Raw genomic sequence first — 27985 nt, 5'->3', positions numbered from 1 at the left:
TGTGAATTATGAAAGTATTGTTTACACGAACGTGTTGGTTATTATAGAATACACATTTTAAGCTATGCGTTAAGATTGTTAATGTTAGCATCGCAGGGTGATAAAAGGCATGACGAGAATGAAAGTATAAATATATAATTGTAGCATATTTCGTGTGAAAATAGTGTGTAGTGTTAATAGACATAAGACTTTTTCCGTGACTATGAGAACAAGGATAAATTCGTAGCAAATTGCGTTGTTCAGGCGTCGACAGTTCCTTCTCTTCTGTTTTAAGAAGTCGCGATTCACGCGTGCGATTTGTAATCGTGTGTTATAGGCGAAGGTGGCTTTCATCGTTGTTAAAATGTTTATTGAAGACTTCGTGGATATATATTTGTTGTATATCATTGAACTTTCGGTTCTTCGGATCAGTGCTTGAATCTTGCAAGCCTAGCATAGATGGGGCGTGTAGAACGTATTCGAAACGAAAGTTATCAGGGCACACATAAGAATAATAATGTATACTTTAGTGTCTGGCTAGTCGATACGATTGCCCGGAGCCGGTTTTCGAAAATATTGACTTGACTTTATCCTTACCTTCAGTTCCCCGTGCAATATAAATTCTATCCTTTTATTCCGGCTCTTCATATAACGAATTCGCAAATCCTCCTTACTTTCATTTCCTCTACCATGTATCAATATTGTTAACTGTCCAATTCCATGTATACACATAATATATATAATTTCTTTTTTCTTTCGATCCCTCTCATATAATAAATCTAGAGGAAAAAATTGAATTTTTGCGTAAAACTGAACATAGGTAATAATAATAAAAATATATATATATATAAAATAAAAAAACGAGGTCCGATAGACCATAAACTGGAAAGTTAAGACAAACTATAGTAATTTCTAATTATATTTTTAATGCCACGTACGAAATAATTCATACATGATCCAATTTCTTAAATAAAAAACTTTAACGCAAATAAGTTCAAAAGTTAATATATTGTACAGTTTGAAACCTAATTTTAAACAATTTCTTCGCAGTTAGCGTTTTCTTTTTTATTCTTGGGTCACGTATGACTGATTTTAATCCTTATGCGAGCGACTTATTATAGTTTTCCACTTAAGTTGAAGGACTCGCCTTCATTTTCGTAAGTGGAATATCATTCGATCCTTTTGCTCACGTTTATTCATTATCTCTATAAAATGTTTTTCCGCTAAATGAATGCTCGATCGAAATTTGATCTTTCGAAAGAAATAGAGAAAATTGTTCGGATAAGAATTAAAAAAAAAAAATCGTGGCATAAGTTACATATACCTTCGTGCGTAAAACGTTTGATAGATAAACGATTGAATACGCTCGGCTTACCGTTCACGCGGAAAGCATACACAGCATACCTCCGCTAAGTAATTGACCCATTGTCAAAGTATGTTGTATCACATGTGTACGTTTTCTCGTGCAGAAAAATAAACTCCATCGGAATACCAGAAGTGTTCGTTGTTTCCCTCTTTATTCTTGGTCATATTTTATTTAAAATAGAATATCCATTCTATAATAATAACAAGTCATTCTCGTCTACGAAATAATCATTTGATATAGGCATAACACACACGCATGCTCGAAGCTGCCGTTATTGTACCTTAAAAGGTGCCTCTTAGAGCAACACTTACAATTAATCACACCTCTCTTTGAATCGCTGTAGATCGCAAACTAGCACTAAATACGAGCGCCTAAACATCCAAGGTAAAAATGCGAAGTTTGTGTGACGGGATGTGAGGATCGGATAGCCGCATTTAATACTAATTGTGAGGCGTGAATAAAATCCTCGGAATGTGAAGTATCTGGCCTCTGTCATTTGTACCAGTCGTATATTTGTAAGGAATACACAGCATACATTATATGCTAGAGCTTATATATAAATGATAAATGCACGTATTATAAAACTATATTTGTTTATATATTTTGATATATTTAGATAAAAATATAAAGAGAAATGTGTATTTCTCATTGTTCTTGTATATTAAAGGCCATATATTCCTTATAAATATATAATATTACTCGACTGAGTGAAAAATTATACACGCGATCATCGAATCGCGGCAATCGAATTTAAAGCTCCTGAGGTCTTTCAATTCTTTCAGCTCGAATTATCAAACTTATTCTAATAGCGTAGCTATCTAATCACATATCATAGACGATATAAAGGGTATCCCAAAGTTGCACTTTCCTTCCACCAGACAATCCTGGTGTGGAGCCTACATTTTAATTTGTTATTCACAAACATTAAATCAACGCCATTATTAGTAACGTTTTAATCTTTAAATATATCATTGAATCTGCAATGATTTTATTAAAGCTATTTTGTTCCAAATTAATTAGAAAACTAAAATAAACTTGTTTTTTTTTTACAATTTTATAATTATGTACATCAAAAGTCTAATTTACATCTCTCCATTACTAAAAGCTTTGCTAATAGCTAATTTTTACTAAAAGCTAGCTAATCTTTAGCCTCATCATTTAACAATCGAATAATCGAAAGAAAGTGTACTTTGGAAACGCATAATGTATAATTATGCTTAAGTAGAACATGATCACAATAGTACATACATTACTGGTTTTGTCAGGTGGATAAAATATTTTCAGACTGCCTTGTTTCGTTCGTATAACCTGCCGCAAATATTACAAACTATTACAAAATATTAACTAAAAATTACGTTTAAACAGTGCCGTTTAAAGCTGGATAAAACACACTGAATTGCTCAGAGGAGCGAGAACATTCAAATAATACAATACAGCAAATGAGTGGGACAATTCTACCGATTAAGTGCGAATGCCAGTTCTGCCAGGCCCTGACAGAGATTGTGCACTGTAAGAAAAACAGATATTATCCCTAAAGATTGAACGTCGTATAAATTTCGTTCGAAATCTTCTTAGCAATTTTATCACAAGATATATTTTTGCACAAATTGCACCAAATGATAGAATTTGTCTGATTCTATATTTTCTTACTCACTAATATCACTGACTGACCAATATCACTCCAGGATTGATGACGAAAATATTATATTAAAAAATATAAAAAAATTAAAAGATTGTAATTCGGATAGTACTTACATCTTCCTGAGCTTTTATCGCGGCGTCGTTAAATCAGCATTACAATCCTCATATTCCGCACGCGCAAAAGAGTGCCCGAGGAGATTATTCACGGTCAATCTTTTCTTCGGATCGTGTTGAAGGCACTTCTTCACGAGGTCTGTGCCTTCCGCGGAAAGATTCTTTGGAAGTGTTGGTGTTTCTCCCATTCCAACCTTACAAGAAACCGAAAAAATCTCAAGTTAAATAATTAATAACACCAGCTCGCATAAAGAGACACGTTCGGCCTCGCACGTACTCTTTAGCGCCGAGTTACAACCGTGTCTCCTGATATATAATAATTTCAAAGAGAGTTCGAAAAAAAATATTTGAAATTCAATTTAAAAATTAAAAATGTGAAAAGATTTAATTTTAAATTGTAATAAAAATGTAATAAAAATGTGAAAAAGATTCAATTTTATAAAGATTTAATTTTAAATTCCTAATCTAAAATATCTCATCCTTCATTATCTTTCTCAGACTATCAAAACAATTAAATTCTTATTATAAAGATTTTCATCTTTACAATGAATTTAATCGCAATTACCTTAAACATAATTTGATAATTTGAATCGTAATCTGACCAAGGCCGCCGTCCACTTGCCATCTCGATAATGCAGCAACCCACCGACCAGATATCAGCGGCTCTACCGTGTCCGCTACTTTCAGACTTCATGAATACTTCAGGCGCCATATAAGCTTTAAAAAAAAATTGAAGAGATAATTGAAATTACAAGAATTTAAGTAAAGTCTTCAGTTCATTAGATTTTTAACCGCTGTATAACATTGGCAATAAATGTATGAGAGTTTAATACATAAAAATTAAAATACTAACCTTGCGTACCGACAAAGCCCTGGAGTTCCCCAGGCATGGTTGTGTGGGCTTTAATCTGCACCGCGCTACCAAAGTCACCGAGTTTCAGACAATTGCCTTCGTCTGTTAGAAAAATATTTGCAGCTGCGGAAAAAAAAGAAATATTATACAGTCGTAAAAATAACATGAATTTTATATGTGATTTTATTCAAATGTAACGTACTTTTAATATCCCGATGAACTATCCCGTGAGAGTGCAACGCTGCCACAGCCGAAAGAAGTTGATGAGTGTACTTTCTGACCAAAGATTCCGGCAGCCCGTTGCCGCTACCAGCCACCAAGCTCTCGAGGGTTCCCTCCGCACAAAATTCCATGAAGATCAGCATCTCCTCCTGAAAGCAAAATTTATCGTAATAACGCGGTGATCGCGAGTTGTATCATAACGACAAGTATGTTATGTTTATCGTACCCGATGAATTTCTAGGCCGTAATATCGCACTAAATGCTGGTGTTTAATCCCCTCGAAGATCTGTAATTCCTCGGCGACACGCCTGATCGCTCTGTGATCGCCAGGTTGCAATTGTACCTCTTTCATGGCCAGCAATTCACCGGTTTGATTGTTCACCACGGTATACACTTTGCCAAACCTTCCCTGGCCTGCGTAATAAAATTCATTTATTAAAATAACTAAAAATTATAATTATTATAATTAAATCATCTATCGATACAATAGATAATTCCTTCCATGCGCTCTCCAGACGATCGTAAAACGTACCTATTTTAATACCTCGCTGCCACGTGAATGTAACTCGTCTCGCCTTGATGTGAACTCTATCCACTGCTTTCCTGTCGATGGTCTGTCCGATAAGCTCTCGGCTTCGCAACTTATCGTCGAGCTCGTTCTCCACCTTCTTGACGGCACGGATGACTCTCTCGTGCCTGTGCGTGCCCCGCTCGGGCATGTTTATTATCACCGCGAGATTTCCGTCAACCATATTCGACGAATTATTTTTCTTCACGCTGACCGACAGCTCGGGTGACTTCAAAGCGTCCCGTGGCTTCTGAGAAATGGTGATGCTCGCAGTTCTAGTACGGCCGTGGTGTGACGGCGATGAAGCTCTTGATCGCGACAGTCGTCTTATGTCTGAAAATAAATATTGATGATCGTTATAAAATCTATTCATTTGATCATTTTCAAGATTAAATCATTCATTTAGAAAAGTTCCAAAAACTTTGATAAATTCAGGAAACAAAACAGACATCTAAAATAATAAAAATTGATATTTATAATTTCAACTAAATTTATAACCATAACAATGAATGATATGTAAAAAATAATCATACAACTAAAAATGAATGTCTAAAATTAATGATTAAAAAATCGAATTACTTTCTGTCTCCGGCGTCGATCCCGTAACCGATACGGTCCCCACGACATGAGATATGCAGCGATCCATGCATCTCTTTAACTCCTCGAACTCCTGGTCGGTGAGATGCTTCGTGTTGTGCGGCTCGCACACCGTTATTAAAAATTCCAGACCTTGATTCGCCCATCGAGGCCTCAAGCCGCGGCCACGCTCGCATCGTGTTCTCACAAACTCCATCCACAGTAGTGCGAACGACACCAGACCCCGCGCCAGGATGGCTTTCTCTTCCAGCGAGAATAGCTTGCACATCTCCTTGTGAAAGTCAAAGCCCATCTTGTAAGCCTGATGGAGAATCTCGCGGATCCTCGATCGTAAGGGCATCTGATCGTTCTCGGTGTTCGACTGCTCCACTTCGATGGCCTCGCTTTGAAAATCATCGATCACCATCGTTATGCGATGCCTCAAATCCAGGATTATATCCTGCGCAAACGCGAGAAGGAAAAAATTTAGCTTCTCAACAGTTGCATAATCATTTATTTAGTCTTACCTTCACCAGCTTTAACGACTCCTCCAATTCCTGGTCGGAGACGGGCCATTTCTCGATGTCGCGTTTCAAACATTTGGCGAGATTGATGCTCTTCACAATCTTCTCCCGAGCCTCCACGAACATTCCCTGCCACTCGCGGCCCACACACATCAGGTGGAATCTAAGAATTGATTCATTACAGAAGAAACAATTTACAAAAGCGTCGAAACGAATAAATGGAAGTTTTCTCTACTTCTTACTTGTTTGCCAACTCGTCGTCGTCCTCCTTCTCTTCGTAATACGCGTTCTCCCGGATCTCGCGAGTCCGTTCGACGAGAAATTCATTCACTTGCTTGATCATCGTATGCGCAATTTTACTGTAAGAAACATCTTTCATATCACATATATGTAAAACACTACAAAGTAAAATATAAATAAAGAATGCAATTAAAATATAATAAAGAATACACTCTTTAATAATAATTTAACTTTCGTTCTTCTCTCATATTAAGTCTACTGCTATTCTAATTCTTTTTCATTATCGTGTTCTTAATGCAAGTTATATATAAAAAAAAAATCTAGTTATCGTGGTACGTCACTTACTAGAATTTCACGCCGGCAATCTTATATCCGTCACTTATATTCCCAGCGATGGATTTGACGAACAGCCATTCGTCCATAATAAGATTTTTGTGGAAGCTGTCGTGCTGCACCATGTCTACCCACTGCTGAAGATAATCCAAATACAACTCGAACACGGCCCTCAAACTCTCGTCGAAGTACTTGACGTCCTCCTCAAACAGACTCTCACAGCCGGCTTCGTCGCTGGCCACGGCAGCACGAGAGTGCGCGGCGAACCGGTCGCGATGGATGCAAGCGATCCTAAGACCCTCGCGAAGCTCCCGCATGAGCTGTCGGACCGACAACGGACTCGGCTGCTCCGGCTTCTGCTCCAATCTCATCCTCAGAAATTCATGGACCACGTCCAGAGGCACACGCGAGAGAAACACGAAAGCTGCCCTGAGAAAGAAAATATCACCGGCGAACCGTTTACTTTGACGTACAGTGTTTAACGTACTTTAATGAACTTTGATCAAATTTGAATCAAATCAGAATTTTTTAACAAAACGGATTGTTCCTCGATATCTAAGTTAAATATATTAAAAATCAAGAGATCTTTTTATAAGAAATTTCACGCACCTGTATGATGGTAGATTTAATTCCTTCGCCTCGGAGCTCCAACTCCCGTACCGTCGTAATTCCTTATCACCTTCGTATTCTTCAGTTGCGCTGCTATCGCTTCCCTCAAAATCATTTTTCTCCAAAGTTAATCTTGCCTTTCTCAATATAGACGTATGTAATCGATCCAAGAAATTCAAACTCTTCCTGAGACCTCTCGTTTTTAGCACATCTTCAATGTATTTTCTAAGTGACAAACAAAAAAGTTGTCATTATATAAATCATAAGTCATATATTTATATTCGTATAAAGCTTACAATTTTTTAACAGTTTAAAAATAAAATAGAGTTAAAAAAATTTTATAATCTTTATGATTATTTATAATTTTATGAAAATAATAAATAATTTAAATAATAAATTTAAATTAAAATCTTGTAATAAAATTAAAAACAACCTTAATCTATTAAATATATTTAATAATTTATCAAAACGTACCTATAAGCATGTCTATCGAACTCGACCAAGTAGAAGTCAAGTCGATCAACTCTTTCGTCGACTCTTTCGTCCTCAAAATATGAAAACGAGGTTTCCGGAGTGGGTGGCAGTGACTGCGACATAAATGATAAACCCCCGATCGAGGAATTGTTGCTGTTATTGCTGTCGGAGGGGCTGGAAGTTTCGTCCTGTTGAGGTAGTTCAAATCGCACTATAGATTGTCGCTCCGCAGAATCGACGGTATCTGAAGATCGCGAACTATACGAGGGATAGGAACGATCGATTATCATTTCTATTCTAAACATCAAGTTATATATATTAAGAGAAATTCCAAGATTCTTGTTTTTTCAGACACATTGCTAAATAAAATAAAATTCTTACGAAGTATAAATAGTACAATTCCAAAGTATTGCCAGAGTGATGCAATTCAAATCCACGTACCTGATGCCGGAGTCGTTGAACTCGTCCTGCTTCTTCTTGCTGTGCAGCATCATGAGTAATCTGCCCAGTATCTGCAGTTTGAACCGATGGTGCTTCGTCAGGTTGTACCAGAGGCACATGGCTTTCACCCTGTCGGTGAACTCCGGGCTCTTGTACAACGGGTGATAAACGGCGAACGCGTGGGAGGACGGATACAGGGCTTCCACTACCTCCAGGCGAGCCAGCAGAGCTTCCACCTGCTGCAACGCCTCCCCCTGCGCGCGGGCGCACGCACGGCAGTACATGGAGAGACAACCCGGGCATACGCCCAGCTCGACGTTCGGGCTCAAACCGGAATTCGTGGATCGATCGCACGGATTGTCGCCGGGGCTGATGCAACTCGAGCCACCCTCTTGCGCGTCCGCGATGGGATCGTATCTAATGCAACAATTGCGTTCTCTTAGCGCGATCTGATGTAACTCTTCGCTGCGTATCTGATGTAACTCTCTTCTCATTGTATCTAATCGAAATTATTATCGCAAATCGATTCCCTTCCAGCCACGCTTCCGCTCACCTGTACTCCATTATTTCTGAAAGTAAACCATCCACCGCCTCTCGTTGACGGCACAGATATTCATCCTGAGCAAACAGACTGCGATCCGCGTGATGCGCTTGCAATTCCAGCCATATCAGGTCCTTTAATTCGTTCTGCCACCTGGTCTCCTCGTGACTCATCTGACGACGACAATTCCGTTCTGTGCTCCCCTGCGCAACGAAAAGTCAGATAATTTCATTAGCGATAAATAATAAAGATATAACATTCTACAGATAGTAAAGTGCATTTGATTTGGCTCAAATTTATTTTTTTTTTTTCAATAAGATATTTACCAACTTAATTAAAAAAGAGAACGTGTCGTGGAAGATTTCTCTCTCCCTCAAGCTCTGCGTTCTCGGCGATTGCGCGCGTAAACTTTCCTCACTTAACAACACGCTCCGCTCGCTATCCTCGCGCTCCACCTTTTTCTTCTCCTCCACGTCAACAGGCTTGGATCGCAGGCAGCGAAATCTATTTCTAGTTTCGACCTGCGAGAAAGAACATATTTCTTGACTATGTGCCAAATACGTCTGCGAAAAGATGAGAACGGCTGCGTTTGGAAAGCAATAACAGATTTGACGGATCGGAAAAACAGATCTGTGATTGATCAGCATATCACTAATCATAAGCATAACCGTCCAGAGTTCTCCAAACGCAGCCAATGCCCGAAATCGCATCTCTGCTCTCGCGAACCTTGATTTGATTCGGCGTCGACACTGCCATGTCGCCGGTGTACCTCTCGGCATAGTTGTGGGCAGCCTCCACGTCGAGTTTCAGGTCCCTCTCGTTGCCGCGCAACAGCTTCAAGCTTCTCTTGCTCTTTCGGCTGCCCTCCTTCGCGTCCTCCTTCGTCTCGTCCTCGTAATCCTTGTCCGCTTTGTCGCACATTTCGTTGAAGATGATAGTGTCCAGGGTGTTGCGCCTGTGGATAGCCGTCCTTGGCCTAGCTTCTTTCTCTATTGACTTAAGATCGCTGGAAATGACAAAGACTGAAGATAGTTCGCACACTTTGTAGCCACACAAAGGGTGACAATCAAATTAGCGACCGGGTGGATTCATATCGCGCGAGCTATCTTCCGCGAAGCGTGCAGAAAAGCGACTTCTGCACACGTTGGAAATGCATTTCTTACAGCAGTTTCCAATTTTCGAAATCGTTCTATATAATTAAAATTGTATGAAATGCGTACAAAGTGTTTTATGTGTTGACAATCGGTCATTAAATACGTTCGTGCTTAATTCGCAAAATAACGCGTCGCAAATGCCGTGCCAAATGAATTGGCATCCACATATAATAATTATACGTTTTCCCAGCGATTCTTCGCGCGGTTTTAATTTGCAACATTGCTGGCACGACGTACCCGCCAGACGCGAGCTTCTGCTTCATGTGCCTCTTCTTGCTACGGAGACGAGTCCTGGGTGGCGTTTGTCCGTAGATATCCGACATCGCGTGCAGCGACTCTTCGAACTCGTTTGGCGGACTGATTGACTCATCCTTACTGCAAACAAGATATTTAATCGAATGTGCGCTTCCGCCGGAAGGTTTATCGCCGAAGGTTTATCATCGGGGAAATTTTACGGGAGAGACGGGATATTACAATTCCATCAGACAAAAACAAAGCGTTATCGCGTGAAAGCAGCATTCGCGAATTCTCTCACGCGCAATTTTTTTTTTTTTTTGTTGAGGAAAACATTAAGAATATCAACTCATTTGTTTGAGCGAAATGTTAGTAATACGTTATTAATATGCTAGTCAGTTAGATAGAATCTAACAGAATATTTACGATGAATTAGCATTAACTACATCATGATCATGTTTTTTCAACAGAGATTGTCGACATAATCTGACAGCAGATTAATTTCCAGCATAAATTATCTGTCATTTGTCAATCATTTAAATAAAATATATTACTGAAATTATTACAAGATACAAATTCCATGCGGTTCCTGCAATCAATCGCGTCACATTTTGTTAACAGATTCCGTTATATTTCTATAAATCTGCTGATAAAATTGCTAGTGGGCGCATTGCAAAATCTGACAGATTTGGCTGAGACAGAAATTGTGGGAAATAATGGTAAATTAATAATAGAAATTAAAATTTGAAGAAAAATAATTACAAGTATGTGTGCTATTGCCAAAAATAACAGCTATTATAATAACATTTAATATGTAAAGAACGATTAGAATTTTCTTCTGTACGGTATTAAAAATTTTGGTGCAAATATAAATTGACATTTTTTTCCTGATGCGAGAGCATCATTATTACATACCAGAAACGCACACAAGCACAACCGTGAGTACACAAACTATTAAAAAATCTTCGTCTCTCTCTCTCGAGTGAAATTTTTTCCACAAAAATTAAAAGGCAACAAGGATAATCACGAATGACACGAATCTGTACCGACGAGAGAAAGAGATGAGCGACGTGTCTCGGGCGAGGAAATCGCCAGGAATTCGCGATCGCGGGAATCTCTGCCGTCGTTATCGCCCCGCCGTCGGACTGTCACGCCGACGGGATTCGGGTATCCGTCGCGACTGGCTCGCGCGATGACGGATGACGAGGAATCGGCGAGTAAACGCGGATTGCTGTCACGCGCACTACGGCCAAGCGGTCGGAATCTAATCCGACCGGCCGCCGCGTGGTAATGTAAACAAAGGGCGCACCGCACGATAGCGGCGGAGCGGCCGCGATCGTGACACCGATCGATTCCGTCGATCCTGCGGATTAACCTGTCCGCGAGTCGCGTAGGGCCACGTGTCGCTGGGCAGGACGTCCCACCGTCGGCCGGGCCGCTCACCTTGCGTGATCGACGTCCTCGTCGTCCGTGGACTCGCAGCCGGGAATCTTCGCGGCGCGGCTCGACCTTTGGCGGCGCTGCATCGTCACTCGGCCACGGGAAACGCGCCCGACGTCGTCGTCGTCGTCGTCGCCACTCATCGCCGCGCTCGTGTCGTCGTCGTCGTCACTCTCGTCGCTCCGCGGCCCGTGGGTCGCAACACGCAGGCGCGAAACGCCGCCAGCGAATATCGATAAGTCATGGAAGCGGCAATCTTCGATTAAGGCGAGATGCGAATTATAAATCACCTGTCTTGGAAAAACATTTTAATATAAGTATTAAAAACTCGCTTCGCGGTTAATGTTTTGATTCGAATTTTGAGATGATTTTTTTCGCAACAAAATCCACTTTTATATTTTATAAGACGCATATTAAGTTAATTTAGTAATGTGTATTACATTTCCAGCTTTGGTAGAAAAACGCGTTTCAATAATCGGCTTGAAAAAAACATAAAAGTGAAAATATAAAAATCACAGAAATTAATTTACAAAATTTAAGCGTGAGATCTTCAATCGGAAATGCCAAGAAAAAGATTAACGCTTCTTACAGAAGATATTTGACATTGATTTTTAAAAATGATTTTTACATGTTGATAGATAATATAATTGTATATTAATAGAACATAAAATTGATTAAATGACTAGATTTTCTGATATCTTGCGCCTCGTTCTCAAATTCTCAGCGTTGAAACTGAAAGATATTTAGAAATGTCAGCTAGATCCTAGCGCACATTTCCATTCTTTGTAGGATACGGATTGATCGGTGAACAATTTCGACAGTTTCCTTTTCTCGGCGGGTTTGATATGAATTCTTTTTATTTAAACAATCTCTAGCTTCCTCAGGAAAGTACAAGTAGTTTCCATTATATCCTCGCACCAACAAATAATATTGTTCTCGTTAAAATACAATGTCTATGCATGCGTCTTTGCATCGTGTGTATGTATATATATATATATGTATCTCGTGTCATCGCCGGTTTATTTAAATTAGCTCGATAATATTGCTACGAGGATCCTCTCACGGTTTTTGCAGAAACGGAAAAAGGACGCGCGTACGCTCGAATTCTTCGAATCGTGAACGCCGCCGAGTTTTGCGTCTCACATCAGCCTGGAAAGGAGGAAGACGAGAAAAAAAAAAGGAACGAAACGCATGCCTGACGGCAAGTATTTCGACGCAACATTTCGATATGTTTCAGGAAGGAAAAAAGGCTGTAGCACCATGTGTATGTGTATGTGTGTGTGTACCTTCATGAAGGACGGTAATGGTACGGTGTTTCGCTACTTTTAACATATACTTTCGTGTCTGCAGCGGAGTGCGAAGAACCGGGTAAACGTTACTCAACTCTAGGACGCAACTTCGAGGATCCTTTCGAGAAAAATGAAAAGAGAATGACTCTGAACGTACGACTTGCCCGTTGAGATTTCCCGAACGGCCCAAATGAAATGTCAGGAGTACAGATTTTCTAAGATCTAAATAACGACTTCACGCCAATTAGACAAACTCACAATTTTATAGTCTTACATATTCCAATTTAAGACTGTTAAAGTTGTGAGAAGCGTTATGGAATAAGTTCACTTTCTATGTTCGAATTTGTAAATTTTATTTCCTTCGAATTAAAATGAATCCTAGAATTGAGCACGTTCTCACCGAGGGGACAAGCGAAAACGCGAAATTTTGTGAAGATAGGAAGAAGGTCGAGGTGCGATCTTCACCAAATCGATAGTTCGAATCGAATATCTACTCCCATTATTCGAAGAAACCCAAAGTAAATCGGGGGGAGGGGGGGGGATAAAAGCACTTTACGGGGGAATTCTGGAATGTCTCAATAAAAATTCATCGGTTTCGCCAAAGCGTTTAATCGCCAAAGAGATTATCGAGACGAACTTTCAAGTTTGTTCTCGCCCATTTCATCGATTATCAGAATGTTATCGTGCGATCTTTTTAATTAGTAAATCTTGATTCTTTTTCTTGTTCACACGTATATCTGGTCGCAAGTCTGCAGCACTCTCAAGAATAGACAGTTCAAAAAAGATTGAGAAAGATTGTGATCCTCTTGGATCACAATTCTTAAGTGCAACTATATTCGCTTATTAGAAAAAATTTTCGCTATAAATCTGCAGGTGAACAGAATTCAGAAAAAATAATTAAGAATTTGAATTAAAAAATTTGATCTATATCGAACATCCGAGAATCTTCTCTTACAAACTACGACCAAATTTGCGTGCTCTAGATTATCTTAAGAATATAAGTTGACGACTATAAAATGCTTTCCTTTAGTTCTCGTTCAATATTATCTGCATAATAATAATAAAATAATAATAACGCTACTAAATTGTAAACATTAATATTAATAATATAACACTACGAATTTGTAAATCTTTAATATTAAATATAATCAAAAAATATCTGTCGCGTTATTAACTCCTGTACTTTTTTTTTCCTCCTTTCTGCTTCGCATATTATTGTAACGCGCGGGCGGTGAATGATAATAATGTGTAGCAAAGTACAAACTCTTCCGTGATACGGCGCGATCGTTTACATTACTTCGCGATCTTCCCTCCTACGTGAAGCTCACACACAACACACACGCATACATACATCTCGTCCGCTCGTATCACACTTGCTGCTATCGCTTTTCGTTTTGCATTCCGTTCGTATATGAAAAATTGGCAGCGTCTTGAGGTTCGAGTTTTGTTTCGTTAATTTTAATCCCTTTTGCGTACAGAAACGTTCTTTTAAGAGGCGCGAAAGATTTTAAAAAATTACAATGGCATATGACTGCCATAAATGTTTTCTCTATCACTCGGCCTCTCACTCTCTCTATCTCTCTCTTTCATACACACACACATGCATACGGTTAATTGTTCTCTCTTATCACACATTCTCTCCCTCTCTCGCACTCGTTCCCTCATTCTTTCGGAAATCTTGGTAGCTAAAGCCATTAGGCGGGTATCGCGCGATTCGATCTTGTGTTGTGAAGGTATGCAGGACACATTTTCTATGGCGCGATATCCTTACATTTCTCTTTCTCTCTCGGCTAGTCATTACATTAGTACTACCTATAGTACTTCGATATATATATATATATATATTTATTTATATACTTTATATGTATATCAAGTAAAGGCCACGAGTGTGTTCAATATAAAATCGCTAACGTGTTATCGAAACTCGCTCGTACGAAAATAGTTCGGTACAGTTTTACCAGTAGTAAATAGGCCATGCCATCATTTGAATCACTTACGTTTATTAATCCGGAATGACGGATTGCGCCGCAATGATTCGTGTATAATGTACAAGGGGACAATGCGCGACATGCGACGAATGAGATATTTTATCTTAAAACTTATTGAATTTTAGAAACGCAATTGAAGATTCGAATCTTATTCGCCGACTTTCCCGAAACGTACGTATACGTATACACGAGATGACTACTTATCTAATAAATAATATTGCTCAGAACTTTGAATTTTTATCGCTGAAAGACGGAAATAAATGTCGGATGTCGTAAAATGTCCCCTTGCTCGAAGCGGTCGCTGCCCCAATACGAACTTCAAAAGGTGAATTACGCCTAAATTTCTACTTAACTCGCTACAATAAGCCACGTGATCTCGATCTCTCTGCGTGTCCGGTGTAGTGGCTTACAAAATCGCCGGTCAACTATTAGTGGACATCAAGTAACTTCCCCGAACGTCTACAACATCCTCCTGTCTAATATGGCCCGAATTAAGCGTACAAATAGAAGACAACCGTCCGTAAACGGGTAACGACCGCGATTGCCGTCGCGACGCATCAGCCGAGGTGCAAGTGGTGTGATGATAGGCATTGATGGCTTCTCGAAAATGAAAATCCTTATTATCGAGGACGGACGATATCGCGCGACGACGCGATAAGAACCGCGACGGGCAGGAAACACACCGGTGGGTAGTCAGCGATTAAGGGCGTCTCGCGACGCGAATTGAATGACCGGCAGTAATACTTATTGCGTGACGAGAGACAATACTGATACCTCGGTGGTCGAGATGTTGGGGATCCGTCGATGCGCAAGAAAAAAAAGGTTTAAGTAACGGTAACGAATTGATTCAATGCCGGAAATTTTCTCGTCACTCGGGCGCAAGGTGCCTCTATCTTGTAGAAACAAGAGTGATATCGTTACGCTAATTTATTAGAGTAATAATATTCAGGGCCACTTTTGCTACTAGAAGACAGTTTAAGAATTATCAGTTTCACGAGCAAGGCACGTCTGCGCGAAGTAGCGAAAAAATTTGCTTCGCGCTCCTGAGACATGTGAGACGATTCATTCCGCGATGGAGCCAATCGTGCAGCGTTAATTAACGTGGAAGTAGTATATGTGGAAGACGGCGCGAGTCGCTCGCTCTCGTCGCGTTCCTCTCACCGAAAGTGTAAAAGCTTTGATTATCGATTATTTTGCGTGAGGGTATAGAATCGTCATTAAACTAACCGTGGACGCGAATATTGCTTTATAATTCTTAATAGTCAACCGCGCAAATGTTTGAAAAAGGTTCAAAGTTTGATTGATCGAAAAATGTGTGTCTGCTGTTGTTCAAGTTATTCTATTTATACATCGATTGTAGAATCTATACCTCTCTCTACTTCTCTCCCTGCCTTACCTCCTTATCAATCGCTTTCTCCTTTTCTCTCCCTCTCGTTTATCTCGCTTTACCGCATTCCTCCGCTCTCGCGCTCAGGTGAGAAATTAAAGGTAGGAAAGGACATGTATAAGGTAAGTGATTAGATGCACGCACATTAATTTACATGTTCTCGAACTGGTCAACGCGGCGCTTGGTGTTGCCCTTGCGAATCTCGCGAAGCGTCTTGTATTTGTCGCGGCCCTGGCGCACGTTTTCCCTGTGGATCTTGTCCATCACCGTCTCCTTGGACTCGTCGCGCGACTGGGCGAGATCCTGCTTCAATGCCTGTTAACGAAAGCATTTCATTACAGTAAGGATCCCTCGCGAAATTTGCATCAAGAACGTATTTTCAGATTATTTTCAACGTATTTTTAGAAGAAATTTTAGAGATTAAAAGCACAGTTAAAAACAACAGTTTTAACTGTATAAAATTACAGAATTGTTTCAAATACAAAATGAAAAAATATGTTTACGTCAAATATCAAAGTACCTTTAATTGATCGTGAAGACGTTCGTTTCTCTCCGCTAAAGTGCGTCGCTCCTCGACGGGATCGATTATTGACTCGTCAGTCGCGAGGTCCTTAGTGACGTCTCCTTGAGGAACCTCATCCTCACCTTCCTCCTCGCCCTCCTCGTTCTCCTCGACGTGGTGGTGATGCGGCGTCTGATTGGCCTGATACTGCCGGTCAGCTTCTTCTTGTCTCAATCTTGCATAATGAAAGTTGATAAACATGCAATTATCCCCCCGATCGTGATAACTAAGAAACAAAGGATGAGAAAAAGAAGAAAATTGCCCATACTTGGCAGCTTCGAACTCAGCCTGTAATCTCCTGGCTTCCGCGTCCTTAGCCTCCACCTCCGATTGTATGCGCTGCACCTCCTCCTGCTTGGCTCTTATCTCCTGTTCGAGCTTGGCGCGCTCCGCAGCCTCCATCTCGTGCGAGAGTTCCAACTTTTCCATCATCGCTGTCAATTCCTGCGCCACACACATACACACACATATAACACCGGTTACACAAGAAAAAAAAGCGTGCGTAGACGCACATGCATATGCAATATTGGAATTATGCAAATTAAAGATAAAAAAAAACAAAAACGATAATTTATAGTTCGTTAATAACAGAACGATGATTTTTCTTTAAATCACGGTGAAATAAACTCGCTCACCTTCTGGCGATTCTCTAGCTCTTCCTTGGCAGCCTGCAACTGCTTCAGCTGCTCCTCCAAGCGCCGTATCATTTCCTGAGCTTCGTTCAACTCGGCGTTCCGCCTGTCCATTTCCTCCGCCATATTTCTTAGCCTCTCCTCGTATTCCTGCTGTTTCTTCTCCGCACGCTCCCGGGCGGCTATCTCCAATTGCAGTTTCTCTCTCTGTTGCTGTTTCGCCATCTTTTCGTCCCTGGCTTGAGCCTGAAGGAATTATATCGCAATCTCGTTACAGCTTCGAAAGCAAAATATATATATTTTATTATTTGTTACAATTAATTAAAACGAATCCTAACAATTACACGATTGCGACAGCCTTTAGTTGAACCGTTAAATTATTAGTTGCACACTTTAATTCTTAAATAAATTTTCAATATGCTATTGACAATGAATTACGTAAAGTGTCAAACATGTATTGCTAATGATAACGTTTATATAATCAGCTTTAGATAAGTATTAATAATTACATAGTTACTTTTGTTAATTTCGTGATTCAATATGACGCAACGTGATGTTCCTACCTTCATCTGCTGCACGTCGATCGTGTCTGGCTTACGTCTGCGCATGTAGAGCTCGTGATTGCCCATGCATAGTGCAAGAATTCTCTTGTTAATCTTGACTCTGGCGGCGAAAAATACAAAGTCCGGTGCTTTCTTGTCGATTGGCTTGATTATGAATTTCTTATCGTTGAATGAGATATTCCGTATCTCGGACCAGGGGAAGCCGATTTTCGGCGTGAGCTTATCGTCCTTCTCGTAGATGTTCAAACCTAAAGCATCCACACCCAACCAAAGGTCTGTGCCCTTCTTGTTGCGAATTTCAAAGTAATTCACACCATACATCTCTAAATCCTACGGAAAGCAAAAATAAAGAAAAATACTAAAACGATACCAGTGACACCAAGTCAAAGAGTAGCAGTATTCCAAAAAACTTTTCATGATTAGGCACGGTAAAACGGTTTTCCGAGTGCAGAAATGGAGTCCGCGTAACGTTCTTGGAAAGACTGGTTAAAAGTTACTATTTCGCAAACAAACGTCACGTTAAAATACGATATTATGCAAGTAATTAAAAAGTATAATTAAAACGCGTCGTTGTAACACAGATACGCAAGCCTTCAGGAACGGATTGCAGCACAAAATGAATACTTTACATGAATAAAAAAAAGGAATTTCTAACAGTAGTTGAAATAATGCGAAGATAAAATAATTTTGCAATTAGTACAAATATCGATATGTGCCGTAACTCCCTCCTGAAGTCTTCGCTGTTTGGATTTACATCCTGTACACGCTATTTAACAGATACCTGAGCAATTTTCAGATACTCCATCATGGCGTCCTCTCGCAACATACCACGATGTTCCTGCCACCAGTTTGTAATAGAGCTGTCCCACTCCTCCTTGCTCATTTTATGTTGGTCCACCACGCGTTGTGGTAACAGCCGATCATTCGCCAGGAAGCCGGCGGGATGGTTGCCCTTCTGATAGTCTCCATGTCTCGCTTGAACGGCGTACGAAGCCAACAGAACGGATGTTTCCGGTGGGCAGTATATTTCATCCGTGAGAATACCGTTCTTCACCTGCGATCAATTAAAACATTAATATCAATTACTTAAATTAATCACATAATTATTTAAACAGCAATACCGATTAACATAATAAAAAGAAACTCGCTAAAATTGCAGTCTATATAAGTAATTAATAAAACATTTGCAAATTAATATTTTAAAAAATATTAAAATTTTACATTTGTTCGAAATGATATTCCGAATATTGTGAATGAAATTCCGCTTATTTCACGAGGCATCGTTATTTTTAAACGCTAATCCGCTAATGTATTTGTCCGGTTCAACTGAGCAAAAAATTAGAGCGCATTCCTGGTGTTCGCGTATCCGCCGTAGAGGACAGTGAGATAGTGAACGACGAGAAGGAGCGAATAAGATAAACGAACGTTAGTCTGATGCACATGGCTTAATCCAACCGACGAATAAATGATGCATCGTTTTTATGTTAGATCAATTTGCTCTGTACATCAATCATAAGTCTCCAAATTACTTCGAGAATCGAAGCAGCAAATTAAAAATTGTTACTGAAATCGCGAGTAAAGAGGAAGAGAGAACGAGATAACTGCGTGCATAATAATTTTTTACCTGAAGGTAAAAAAGTCGCAACGTAATGTCTTGTATCAATTCCTCGGCGACGTCTTCGGGATAGAATTTTGCACGGAACTTGAACTGCAGTGGAGTCTCCTTCTTGACTTCCTGGTTCATCACCTGCAAACGACGAAGAAAAAAAAGAAAAAATGAGTGACTCGGCCGAAATTGTCTCTTGCTTCATCGCACTTGACCCTCAAAGGTGTAAAAAGCGTGCAAAGTGTTTACGAATTGCATCATGAAATAATAGTTTGACATTTGAACAAAATAATTCTCGTAACGTAAAAGAGAATTATGGGTGAAAATATGTAGATCGTAAATTGCACGAAATAGCGAGAAAATATTTTTTCCGTAAAACAAATGTGGCTTCGCGTATTAAGGAAATTATAATACGACATTCTTATATCTATCTATACACATGTTAGAGTATTGTTATTCAATACAATATATTGCTTCAATATGTTTTAATTATTTAATACATCACATGTATTATTTCAATATATTTTACAATATATTTTAATGTCCTTTTTACATTTAATGTAATTAATATACTTGTTACGTCGTAATAAAAAATGAATGAAGCAGAATGTCTGTATAGATTATATCTGCCGAATATTTCCGTTATCAAAAGTTTTGTCTTTTTCCTTATTGTTCTTTATACTTATATAAATTCTTCTCCACACTACGATATCTTGTATCGTTACAGATATATTCGCGCTATATTGTCAACGTTATTATCAAAGAGTTCATCATAATTACGTAATGCTTGCGATATCAGTGTTGCAGATACGATCGAGTTATCTGCCGGCGCGTCTCTTAAATACAGATAGCACAAAAATGTTCGTCATCGTTCGTGAAAACGTGTAATTACAATGGAATTACCTTGATGAATACACATGTTTGGCAGTTGTGCAAAAAATAAGTTAAAAGGCCTCCTCTCAATTCTCATACAATTCTTTGTACCAGTTTAAAAAACTCGGTACGCTGCTAAGGACAATGTAATTACGCGATTGCGTTACTGTAAAAATAGAAAAGATAAGATAAAAGTAGGATAACATCCTATTGTATTATTAGAAATAAAGCCTCTGAGTGATCGTTCTTATTTAATGAAATTTTTATCAATGGAATTTCCCGTTATATATCTTTGATAAATGAAATGAGACAACCTTTTTCTCGTAGACGAGCCATCGCGACAATTGATTTCATTGTGTCGCAAAAGCATTCGACAAGTATTTGAAAGTTATTAGAGTTACTAAGCACGAAAGTATCTTCGAACGGATAGCGGCTAGGCACGCGAGAAATTCAATTGCCTTTAGTCACTCATTGTCCGTTCTCGCGAAATCTTATCCAGATGTATCGCCCAAAGGACTTACGTCACGACGAGACGACAGTCGACTTCTCGCGAGTTTGTGCTCCTCGACATTTTTACCGAGTACTTATCTGTGTATTAACGAGAAATAAAAAAAGTCGCGCAAAGGCACAGCAGATAAGAAACCGGCAGTGTTCCTGGTAGCTATCGCGACGGCAATTAACGCATTTTTCCGCGATATCATGGATATAACATACGAGAATAGCATTGCGATGCGTAATTATGTAACGTATACGCGACCTGTGTGTGCTACTTTGAAAATCAAATTGAGGATTTGGTGACGCGAGAGATTCTTCATTCCGCTACGTCATCTCTCCTTTTTCACAGCAACTGCCAAACGCGTGACAATTTATATAATAAAGATATGAGAAGCAAAAACATAACTCGCGCTTATATGTTACGACTAGTGATATTGTTTTCAAAAAACACACGTTGAGATTATACTTATTATATTATCTTGTGTCGAGACTTGCATGACGGAAGATAATAAGAAATTAAAAAACAGTTGTAATACATGACGGAGATAATAAAATAATAATTCCAACAATTATGCCAATCGTGCTCCTGAACAATGAGCTGAGAGAGAAACACACGAAAATACATGTTTTTCAAAGATAAAACAAGTGACAAGAGAGAAAGAAAATTTTTGTTACAAAATTAATTATTGTAAAAATTTTCGATCAAATATGTTCAAAAGTCGATGCCTTCTCGAATTTTATCTGATTAAAATAAGAAAAAATTTTCCTTTATTTTCACTTGAATTTTAAAATAAATTTCGTTCATTCGTAGTAATATTTGTTACACTTTATATCTAGTGTTATAATATCGTTGTGTAAATAAATAAACAAGCACTAGAAAAGCTTAGATGTATCATGTGAAAATAATCTTATCATAAGGACAACAAAAGTAAAACAAGACTTGTATTTCTTTAAATAATTTAAATGTGTGAATAAGCTTTTCTCACGTAAAACGTGCTCTTCTGAGTAAGTATTAATGGGAACTGTGAATAAGTCATGTAATGATTAAGTGTCGGCTAATATCAAACACATAGTCAAGAACGAAAGTAAAAGATAACCCTCGACGACGTGTTATTACTTCTACTCAATTCGGGAGTTCAAATCTGGGTGCTAAGAACACATCGAAACAAATAATCGAAAAACTGTAAGGATTCAGAAAACTCTTTGTGATCTTACGTGGCAGATTCGAAGGCCGCACGGAACCACCTGCAATTATTTGCTAATATCACATATTGCCCTTACAGCTATAATGTAATTTATTGGTGCGTCGCATGCATTTGATCGAAAATATAGATCGGCTTTCATGTGTGTGGGCCTCGCAAATAAATAAAACGAGATTACCATCAAGCCACAAAAACTCGCATTTTTACAAAAAAAGTAATCATTCTAATGTAACTAAATAATCTACGACAATTAAAATTTCAAACGACTCTCTTTATCAACGAATAATCCAGAAGTCGTGACAAATAAATGGTTTGGGCATACGCAACAAGCGCGGCTTATCTCGCAGAACCATTACTTGCACGTCCGTCGGACGAAAATAACGAAGAGCAATTACGATTACGGAAAAACTCGGCGTGTGTGTGGATGCCTTTTCACGGGAGGTACAGTTTCTCGCGCGAACGAACACAAGATCGCATCCGTGCGTTAGATACGTTTCAAGGACGGCATTTAAAAAAAAAACCCACCAGTCACGATCATGATCATGATCATGATGTAACGGCATGGAATCGTATTCTTATTTATCAAACAACATATGATTTGTTATCGCATTTTTTTTTTTTAGACAGAGGGTACGACAAATAGTTGAGGCGATGTCACGTTTGACGGCAAGTACAATCTCGCGTCTGTCTCGTAACAAGTCTGTCGCTACACAATTTGTAAAAGAGTCACATGACAAGTCACGGGACGGTATTCACCTTCATAATCGTTGCTCTTGGCGAATGAAAATTTTATATTCATATTCGTATATAAATCTTAAATATAAAAATTTATTTTTATTATATATTTAAGATTTATATACGAATATAAATATATTTTATTTTTTTTATTCTTAAATTTCTTTTATTCTTAATATCCTCTTAAATCGAATCCGGGACTCAGTAATAGATATATCCAAAGATAGGATGTCTCGTGTCGTCAAACGTGCGTCGCTTCTCATCACGGCATGCAGAACAATTTGGGCACACACTAATCAAACGGTTCGCAACTTACCCTAGACAAGAACGAAAGTCCACTCTTCCAGTTGTTAGTATTGCGGTTGGCATGCGTTCAAAGAATAAAAATACGGTGATGTTAAAGTATTGCGGTATTAAAAACCATTCTGCGTATCTCGGCCACGAGAGCGCATCCTTGAAATTATCGTGTCGGCATTCGAGAGGTATGTTAGATTTATGGTAAACCAGGTGAACAGGATGCCACCTGTGCCGAGCGTCTTATAATGACAATAATTTTAAGGACTGCATCGTGGAAACAAGAAGGGACTTAACTCGAGTCGACGTAAGAAAGTGTCTTACATCCAAACGTAAATACTAATTCTATATAATACAAAGTTTTATGACAGTAATTGACGTTATTATTCTTCCTTTAGCGCGAGAATATACATATAAAAGCAGCAATTGAGAAAGGACTTTCAATTGACAGATTAATTGTGTTAATTTTGTAATGACAAAATTTCTAATTATTTTAACGGGACAAAATCTGCATGATTCAGCTTCTTCGTAAATGATAAATTCGTAATTATAATTTATCTGAATATATTGCAAATACAAAAATTTATTATACAAATTCATAAAAATCGCTAGTCATTCAGGTCTCGAAAATAATATTCGTTTCTGTTGGGATGACGTACGTCTTGTTGTACAGACTCTGCTAAACACTAAAAATAACTGAGTCACTAATTTTTAAATCTCTTGTGCTCATCGATAAATAAAGTATCGATAAGTCACGTTAGTGAAACGAATAATGTCCGACAAACTTTTCGTTTAAAAGTCATTGGCGTGCCTAACTAATTATCAACATTAAAACTATTTTTAATGTTGAAATTTAATTATTCGATTTTATCTAAAATTGTAATTTAAATTTCCGTGAGATAAAAGTCTAATTAAAACTACAAAAAGGTGTAATTATTATTTTATTTGTAATTATTTTTCTTAAAATTTGATTAAAGAGTGATGTTCAATGTTGAACTCTCTGTTAAACAAGTGTTTTATTTTACTAATCTTAATCCCTTAATTTTTCTTACTTAAAAGAATTGAAGAAACTTGATACAGTTCCATATATATACTTTCTCGTAAATTGCGAATATTCGCAGTCCATAGACCGCGAGATAAAATCGCAGCGCAATTTGAGTTTGAAATAACGGATCGATTATCAGGATTTGACTTCCTAGTCTTATTCCTCGCCTGTTCTCGTTCGGCGGGAATGCAATCCGAGTTTGCATGCGTGGCCCAACGTGGCCTTTTACAGCACATTCGCGCGATAACGGAAATACGGGACGAGAGAGACGGCGGGCGAAACGGGTCGGAATGACACGGAGGAAAACGAGAATGTTGCCGATCGCTAGAGATCCTTGCCGCGTTACATAACAGTCCACAGTCCGCGAAGCGAGCGCACCTGCGTGAACCCGTGGACTTTTCTGACTCGCAACCTGTTGCGCCGGAGATCGAGCACGATGATCGAGCATCCCCGCAGGATGTAGCCCAGTTACGAACGGAGAGTCCTTGAAACCACGACGACTCCGTTCGTCGCCTACTTCGTGACGAGTTTTACGTGACGTCTTTATCGCGTTGCATTACGACTGTTCTTTGACAGTGACACACTTGCCGCGATAAAATAAAATGAGGCACCGCTGCAGCACGGTATGACAAAAAAATGCGGGGAGAGACGAAAGATGCTGTTTCCACCGAGAGAATTTGTCCTTCTCTCTTCACGAAATTACGTTTTCGCATTTATTTTATTGCAGAAAGGAAGGCGATTTTTATTCGAGCTATAGATCGAAGTAATAGGATACTAAATTTTTCAATTGTATACATTTAAGAAGTAACGATTTTATACTCGACTTGTATCCGCGACGCTAATTTACTTCCGACGCCACATGTCTTGTCATTTTTTAATTTTGTCAACAAAAGAGGAGACTGACTCAATCATCGACGATTTACGCAGGATATATTTGGTGCGTTAAATCCGCGTCTACGAAAAATATCACGGCGCGCCGTGCTTCACGGTCACCATAACGAATTACGATTCAATTAACGATAAATTCATCGCGCGGCGTTAATTGCGAAACGCGCGCTCCCAGGTATGATTGGGAGGCGTTAGCTGTACCTCGTAAGTTACTCACTATCGCGGAATTCCAGCCGTGTCAACCATTTCAACTTTATCGGCGTCCATGTCTCGGACACCGATAAAGATGCCATTTCGTATCACGTATTAACAATGAGTGTACGGCGATGTATAGATCGTTTTCTTATAAATCGTAAACTGAGGATGACGCTTCGTATTCGTGTAATTTTCTGAAAGTTTATTTCCTGAAGAAACTGGGAATTATGATTTACTGTATAAACACTCAAGGATTACCTAAGCGAAACATCGTCTTATTAACTTATTCCCGTCAATAGCCAATATTTCTTGATGATTTATTTCTGTAATCTTTGATCTTGAGAAAACTTTTCCTCCAATCGACATACGCTTCTATTTTTCCTTCATAATTCGCGATAATACTTAAAGCGTAAGAAAAAAATTGAATTGAGCCTTGACGAGGAGAACGCACACGGCGATGTAATCTCAACAAGCGTATCGCACGTCTCGGCAAGCGCTCGCAATTCACGCGAGAGCCGACCTCTGTTAAAGGGTTAATATGAATTCTAATTGGGAGAAAGTGACGCACCATTAGAAGGTTCAAAAGAAAAGCCTTACGCGGAATACTCAATGATTCGGCGAACACAAATTAGGGACAACGGGAATTATATTTTCTAAAGAAAACGACACAATTTTAGAACAAGAAAATCGAAGATAAGGGAACGAGACGGCAAGACGATGTTTCGCTTTAATAATCTTCGAGAATCTTAATATAAAAAAAAATATATAAATTTTCAACTATACGTTATATGTTAACGACATCGCAGTCAATTTTCGCGAGAGAAAAAAAGGAGGACCTCAGCAATGCCTTGACATTTTCGTTCGGTGTTAAAGCATTTTTTATTTGATTATAACGACGAGAATAATGAAGCTATACTCCGTGCTTTCCCGCGGAGAAATTCCTCAGGCGGCTCCTCATCGCGTGACTCATCAGACGGTATTTTCATACTTACAACTGACGCAACACGCTCGATTGAATCGTTTAATAAGCGACACGCGTATCAGACAATGAGCGCGGGGGTGGGTGGTTCGTCCGCGCGCGTTCTCCTCTCTTCCGTTTCTCTCTTTTATCGCAGCCGCGGCGCGATAAGCGATCCCGTTTCTACGAAGACCGCGGCACAACGTCCTCGTTTTCTTTTTTTTTTCTCTCTCTCTCTGTCTTGACTCTCCGCACGCCTAAGCAAGTCTTGCGAAACGGTCGACTCGTCTGCGGATGTTATCTTTTTCCATCCCGAGATGAGAATACCGCCGCGATTGGAGTACCGCAGGATCCATTTTACGGAGCGTCCCAGATCCATCGCGTGTCATCGCGCGGATTCCTCGAGTTCGCAGTAATCTTCCTTAAGAGAGAGATAGAGAGATTGCGGCTAAGGAATCTTTCGGGAATTGAATTCTAAAGATGTATAGAGACGCGCGCGGATAAAAATTTATTATTTATTTAGATGTCAATTTTAATAGACGAATTTCAGTCGAGCAGACGGTTCTTTGAGAACTAGCTGCAGAGATATTCAATGTCCAAAGTCGTAAGACCGCGACGAATCGTGACCTATCTCGACATTTTCACCGAGGAAAATGTCGATTCCAAATTGCTCCACGTATCCACAGGTGAAAGGTGGCCTCCGCCGCAGGCTCGGAACACCTTATATATCCCTGCATAAAGATGATTTGCACAAGTCTTTCTTCTGTAATTGATTTATGAATTCAACGAGTCTTTTAACAATATCAATAATTAAAAAACTAAAAAAAAATGAGAAAAATTAATAAAAAAATATTTCAAAAAATGAAGAATTACTTGAGTCTATTTCTAAAAATTTCGAATATCCTACTTTCTTCACTCTACTTCAATCGTCCTATAGCTACATAAAAGCATCATAAAAATATCACCCTCGCGAGTATAGCTAATCATCCCGTTATCATCTCTCAATTATGCTTTCCCGCAATTTCTTTCGCTATGGGCAAATTTCGGAACGTGCGAAAGGATCCGTGTCCTTTTGGGAATCTTACCAGGCCGTCGTCGAACTCGTCGTCGTCCGTGTCCGAGTCCGAGTAGCCTCGCAGCTTTCGAACTTTCTTTTTCACCTCCTTCTTCACCACCCTCGCTATCGCGCTTTCCGGCTGCGTGCAATCGTCTCGTCATTAAGGGAAAATTTAATGAACGTGCGCTTGACGCCGGTTGGCTCATTACGGGAACGCGGGCGGGATAAACGAGCTAAACTACTGCACTACACGTCGATCTACTGTGTGCAACGATATACAGATGATAAATTACGGAACGGTAAAATGAGTCACGGCTTAATTAATGTATTATTACACAATAGTCGCGGCTATCTGTAATGACAGATAACTTAATTGTATTATCTAATCTAGCGGTGATGCTAAATTGATGTCTTTCGGAAATCAGATTAACTAGAATCATCAAAAACGAACAAGTCTCTGCAAATAAGAACCACCTTGATTTCACGAAACGCCGCTTTTCTCCATGCAATCTAGTTATTTTCAATATTAAAATAAATTCTCGGATGTGTAAAAAGAGCAATGACAAACGATCGCTTAACAGCTGCGGCTGTAAACTACGTTTATAAATAGACTCGAAGATGCGATTGTGTGTACAAAGACTGTAATTCCACTTAAATGTGAATTTTTTTTTTTTTAATAATCTGAGAAAGATCTTCCGCATATTCGAAACTCGTCACTATAAGCGAAATCAACAAAGTTCTGCTTTAAATACAAAGCCGCAAGTAAACGATTGTGGACGTTTCCCTACCTCTGTGAAGTTAGCACCCCATTTTTTAAAAAATCAATTTTTCGATACAGTTCTGAATGCACCCCAAAGAGTTCCGGAGTTCCTGATAAAAATTAAAAATAGTTCCGGCGAATTAAGCA

The 27985-nt window shown here is 39.1% G+C and overlaps 2 protein-coding genes across 5 annotated transcripts in view; both read right to left on the bottom strand.

Moving 5' to 3' along the window:
• Positions 1-1479: 1479 nt before the first annotated feature.
• Positions 1480-11457, bottom strand: LOC105450537 (mitogen-activated protein kinase kinase kinase 4). Its single transcript, XM_011690450.1, has 19 exons — positions 11313-11457; positions 9873-10010; positions 9208-9487; positions 8808-9002; positions 8494-8684; positions 7941-8357; positions 7500-7757; positions 7026-7250; positions 6429-6845; positions 6086-6202; positions 5847-6006; positions 5323-5779; positions 4708-5076; positions 4402-4589; positions 4156-4324; positions 3954-4076; positions 3666-3817; positions 3101-3294; positions 1480-2852 (listed from the first exon to the last, which is right to left on the bottom strand). The coding sequence occupies exons 1-18, from the start codon at positions 11450-11452 to the stop codon at positions 3115-3117; spliced, it is 4176 nt and encodes a 1391-aa protein (XP_011688752.1). The 5' UTR covers positions 11453-11457; the 3' UTR covers positions 1480-2852; positions 3101-3114.
• A 2788-nt stretch (positions 11458-14245) lies between these two features.
• Positions 14246-27985, bottom strand: part of LOC105450536 (moesin/ezrin/radixin homolog 1) — a 31870-nt gene continuing 18130 nt past the window's right edge. For 3 of the 4 annotated variants that reach the window (XM_011690448.1, XM_011690447.1, XM_011690446.1), the window contains 7 exons: positions 19355-19477; positions 18512-18784; positions 17731-18060; positions 17171-17413; positions 16804-16979; positions 16494-16710; positions 14246-16288 (listed from right to left, as the gene is read on the bottom strand). In XM_011690448.1, coding sequence (XP_011688750.1) covers positions 16124-16288; positions 16494-16710; positions 16804-16979; positions 17171-17413; positions 17731-18060; positions 18512-18784; positions 19355-19477 — 1527 coding nt within the window. In that variant the 3' untranslated portion in view covers positions 14246-16123. Of the gene's footprint in view, positions 16289-16493; positions 16711-16803; positions 16980-17170; positions 17414-17730; positions 18061-18511; positions 18785-19354; positions 19478-21919; positions 21943-27985 lie in introns of those variants that run through there. The other variant, XM_011690449.1, reaches the window with a different exon arrangement.

The sequence above is a fragment of the Wasmannia auropunctata genome, unplaced genomic scaffold (assembly GCF_000956235.1).
Source record: "Wasmannia auropunctata unplaced genomic scaffold, wasmannia.A_1.0 LD336060.1, whole genome shotgun sequence".
Lineage (NCBI taxonomy): Eukaryota > Metazoa > Arthropoda > Insecta > Hymenoptera > Formicidae > Wasmannia > Wasmannia auropunctata.
The sequence above is the reverse complement of the archived record's forward strand: the minus strand, read 5'-3'. Positions and strand labels throughout refer to the sequence as shown.

Coding starts and splice junctions, on each gene's coding strand:
- LOC105450537 (XM_011690450.1), bottom strand. CDS start 11,452: ATGAGTGGCGACGACGACGACGACGACGTCGGGCGCGTTTCCCGTGGC. Junction 5,077..5,322: donor ATCGACGCCGGAGACAGAAA/GTAATTCGATTT, acceptor ATTTATTTTCAG/ACATAAGACGACTGTCGCGA. Junction 3,818..3,953: donor GGGCTTTGTCGGTACGCAAG/GTTAGTATTTTA, acceptor TTTTTTTTAAAG/CTTATATGGCGCCTGAAGTA.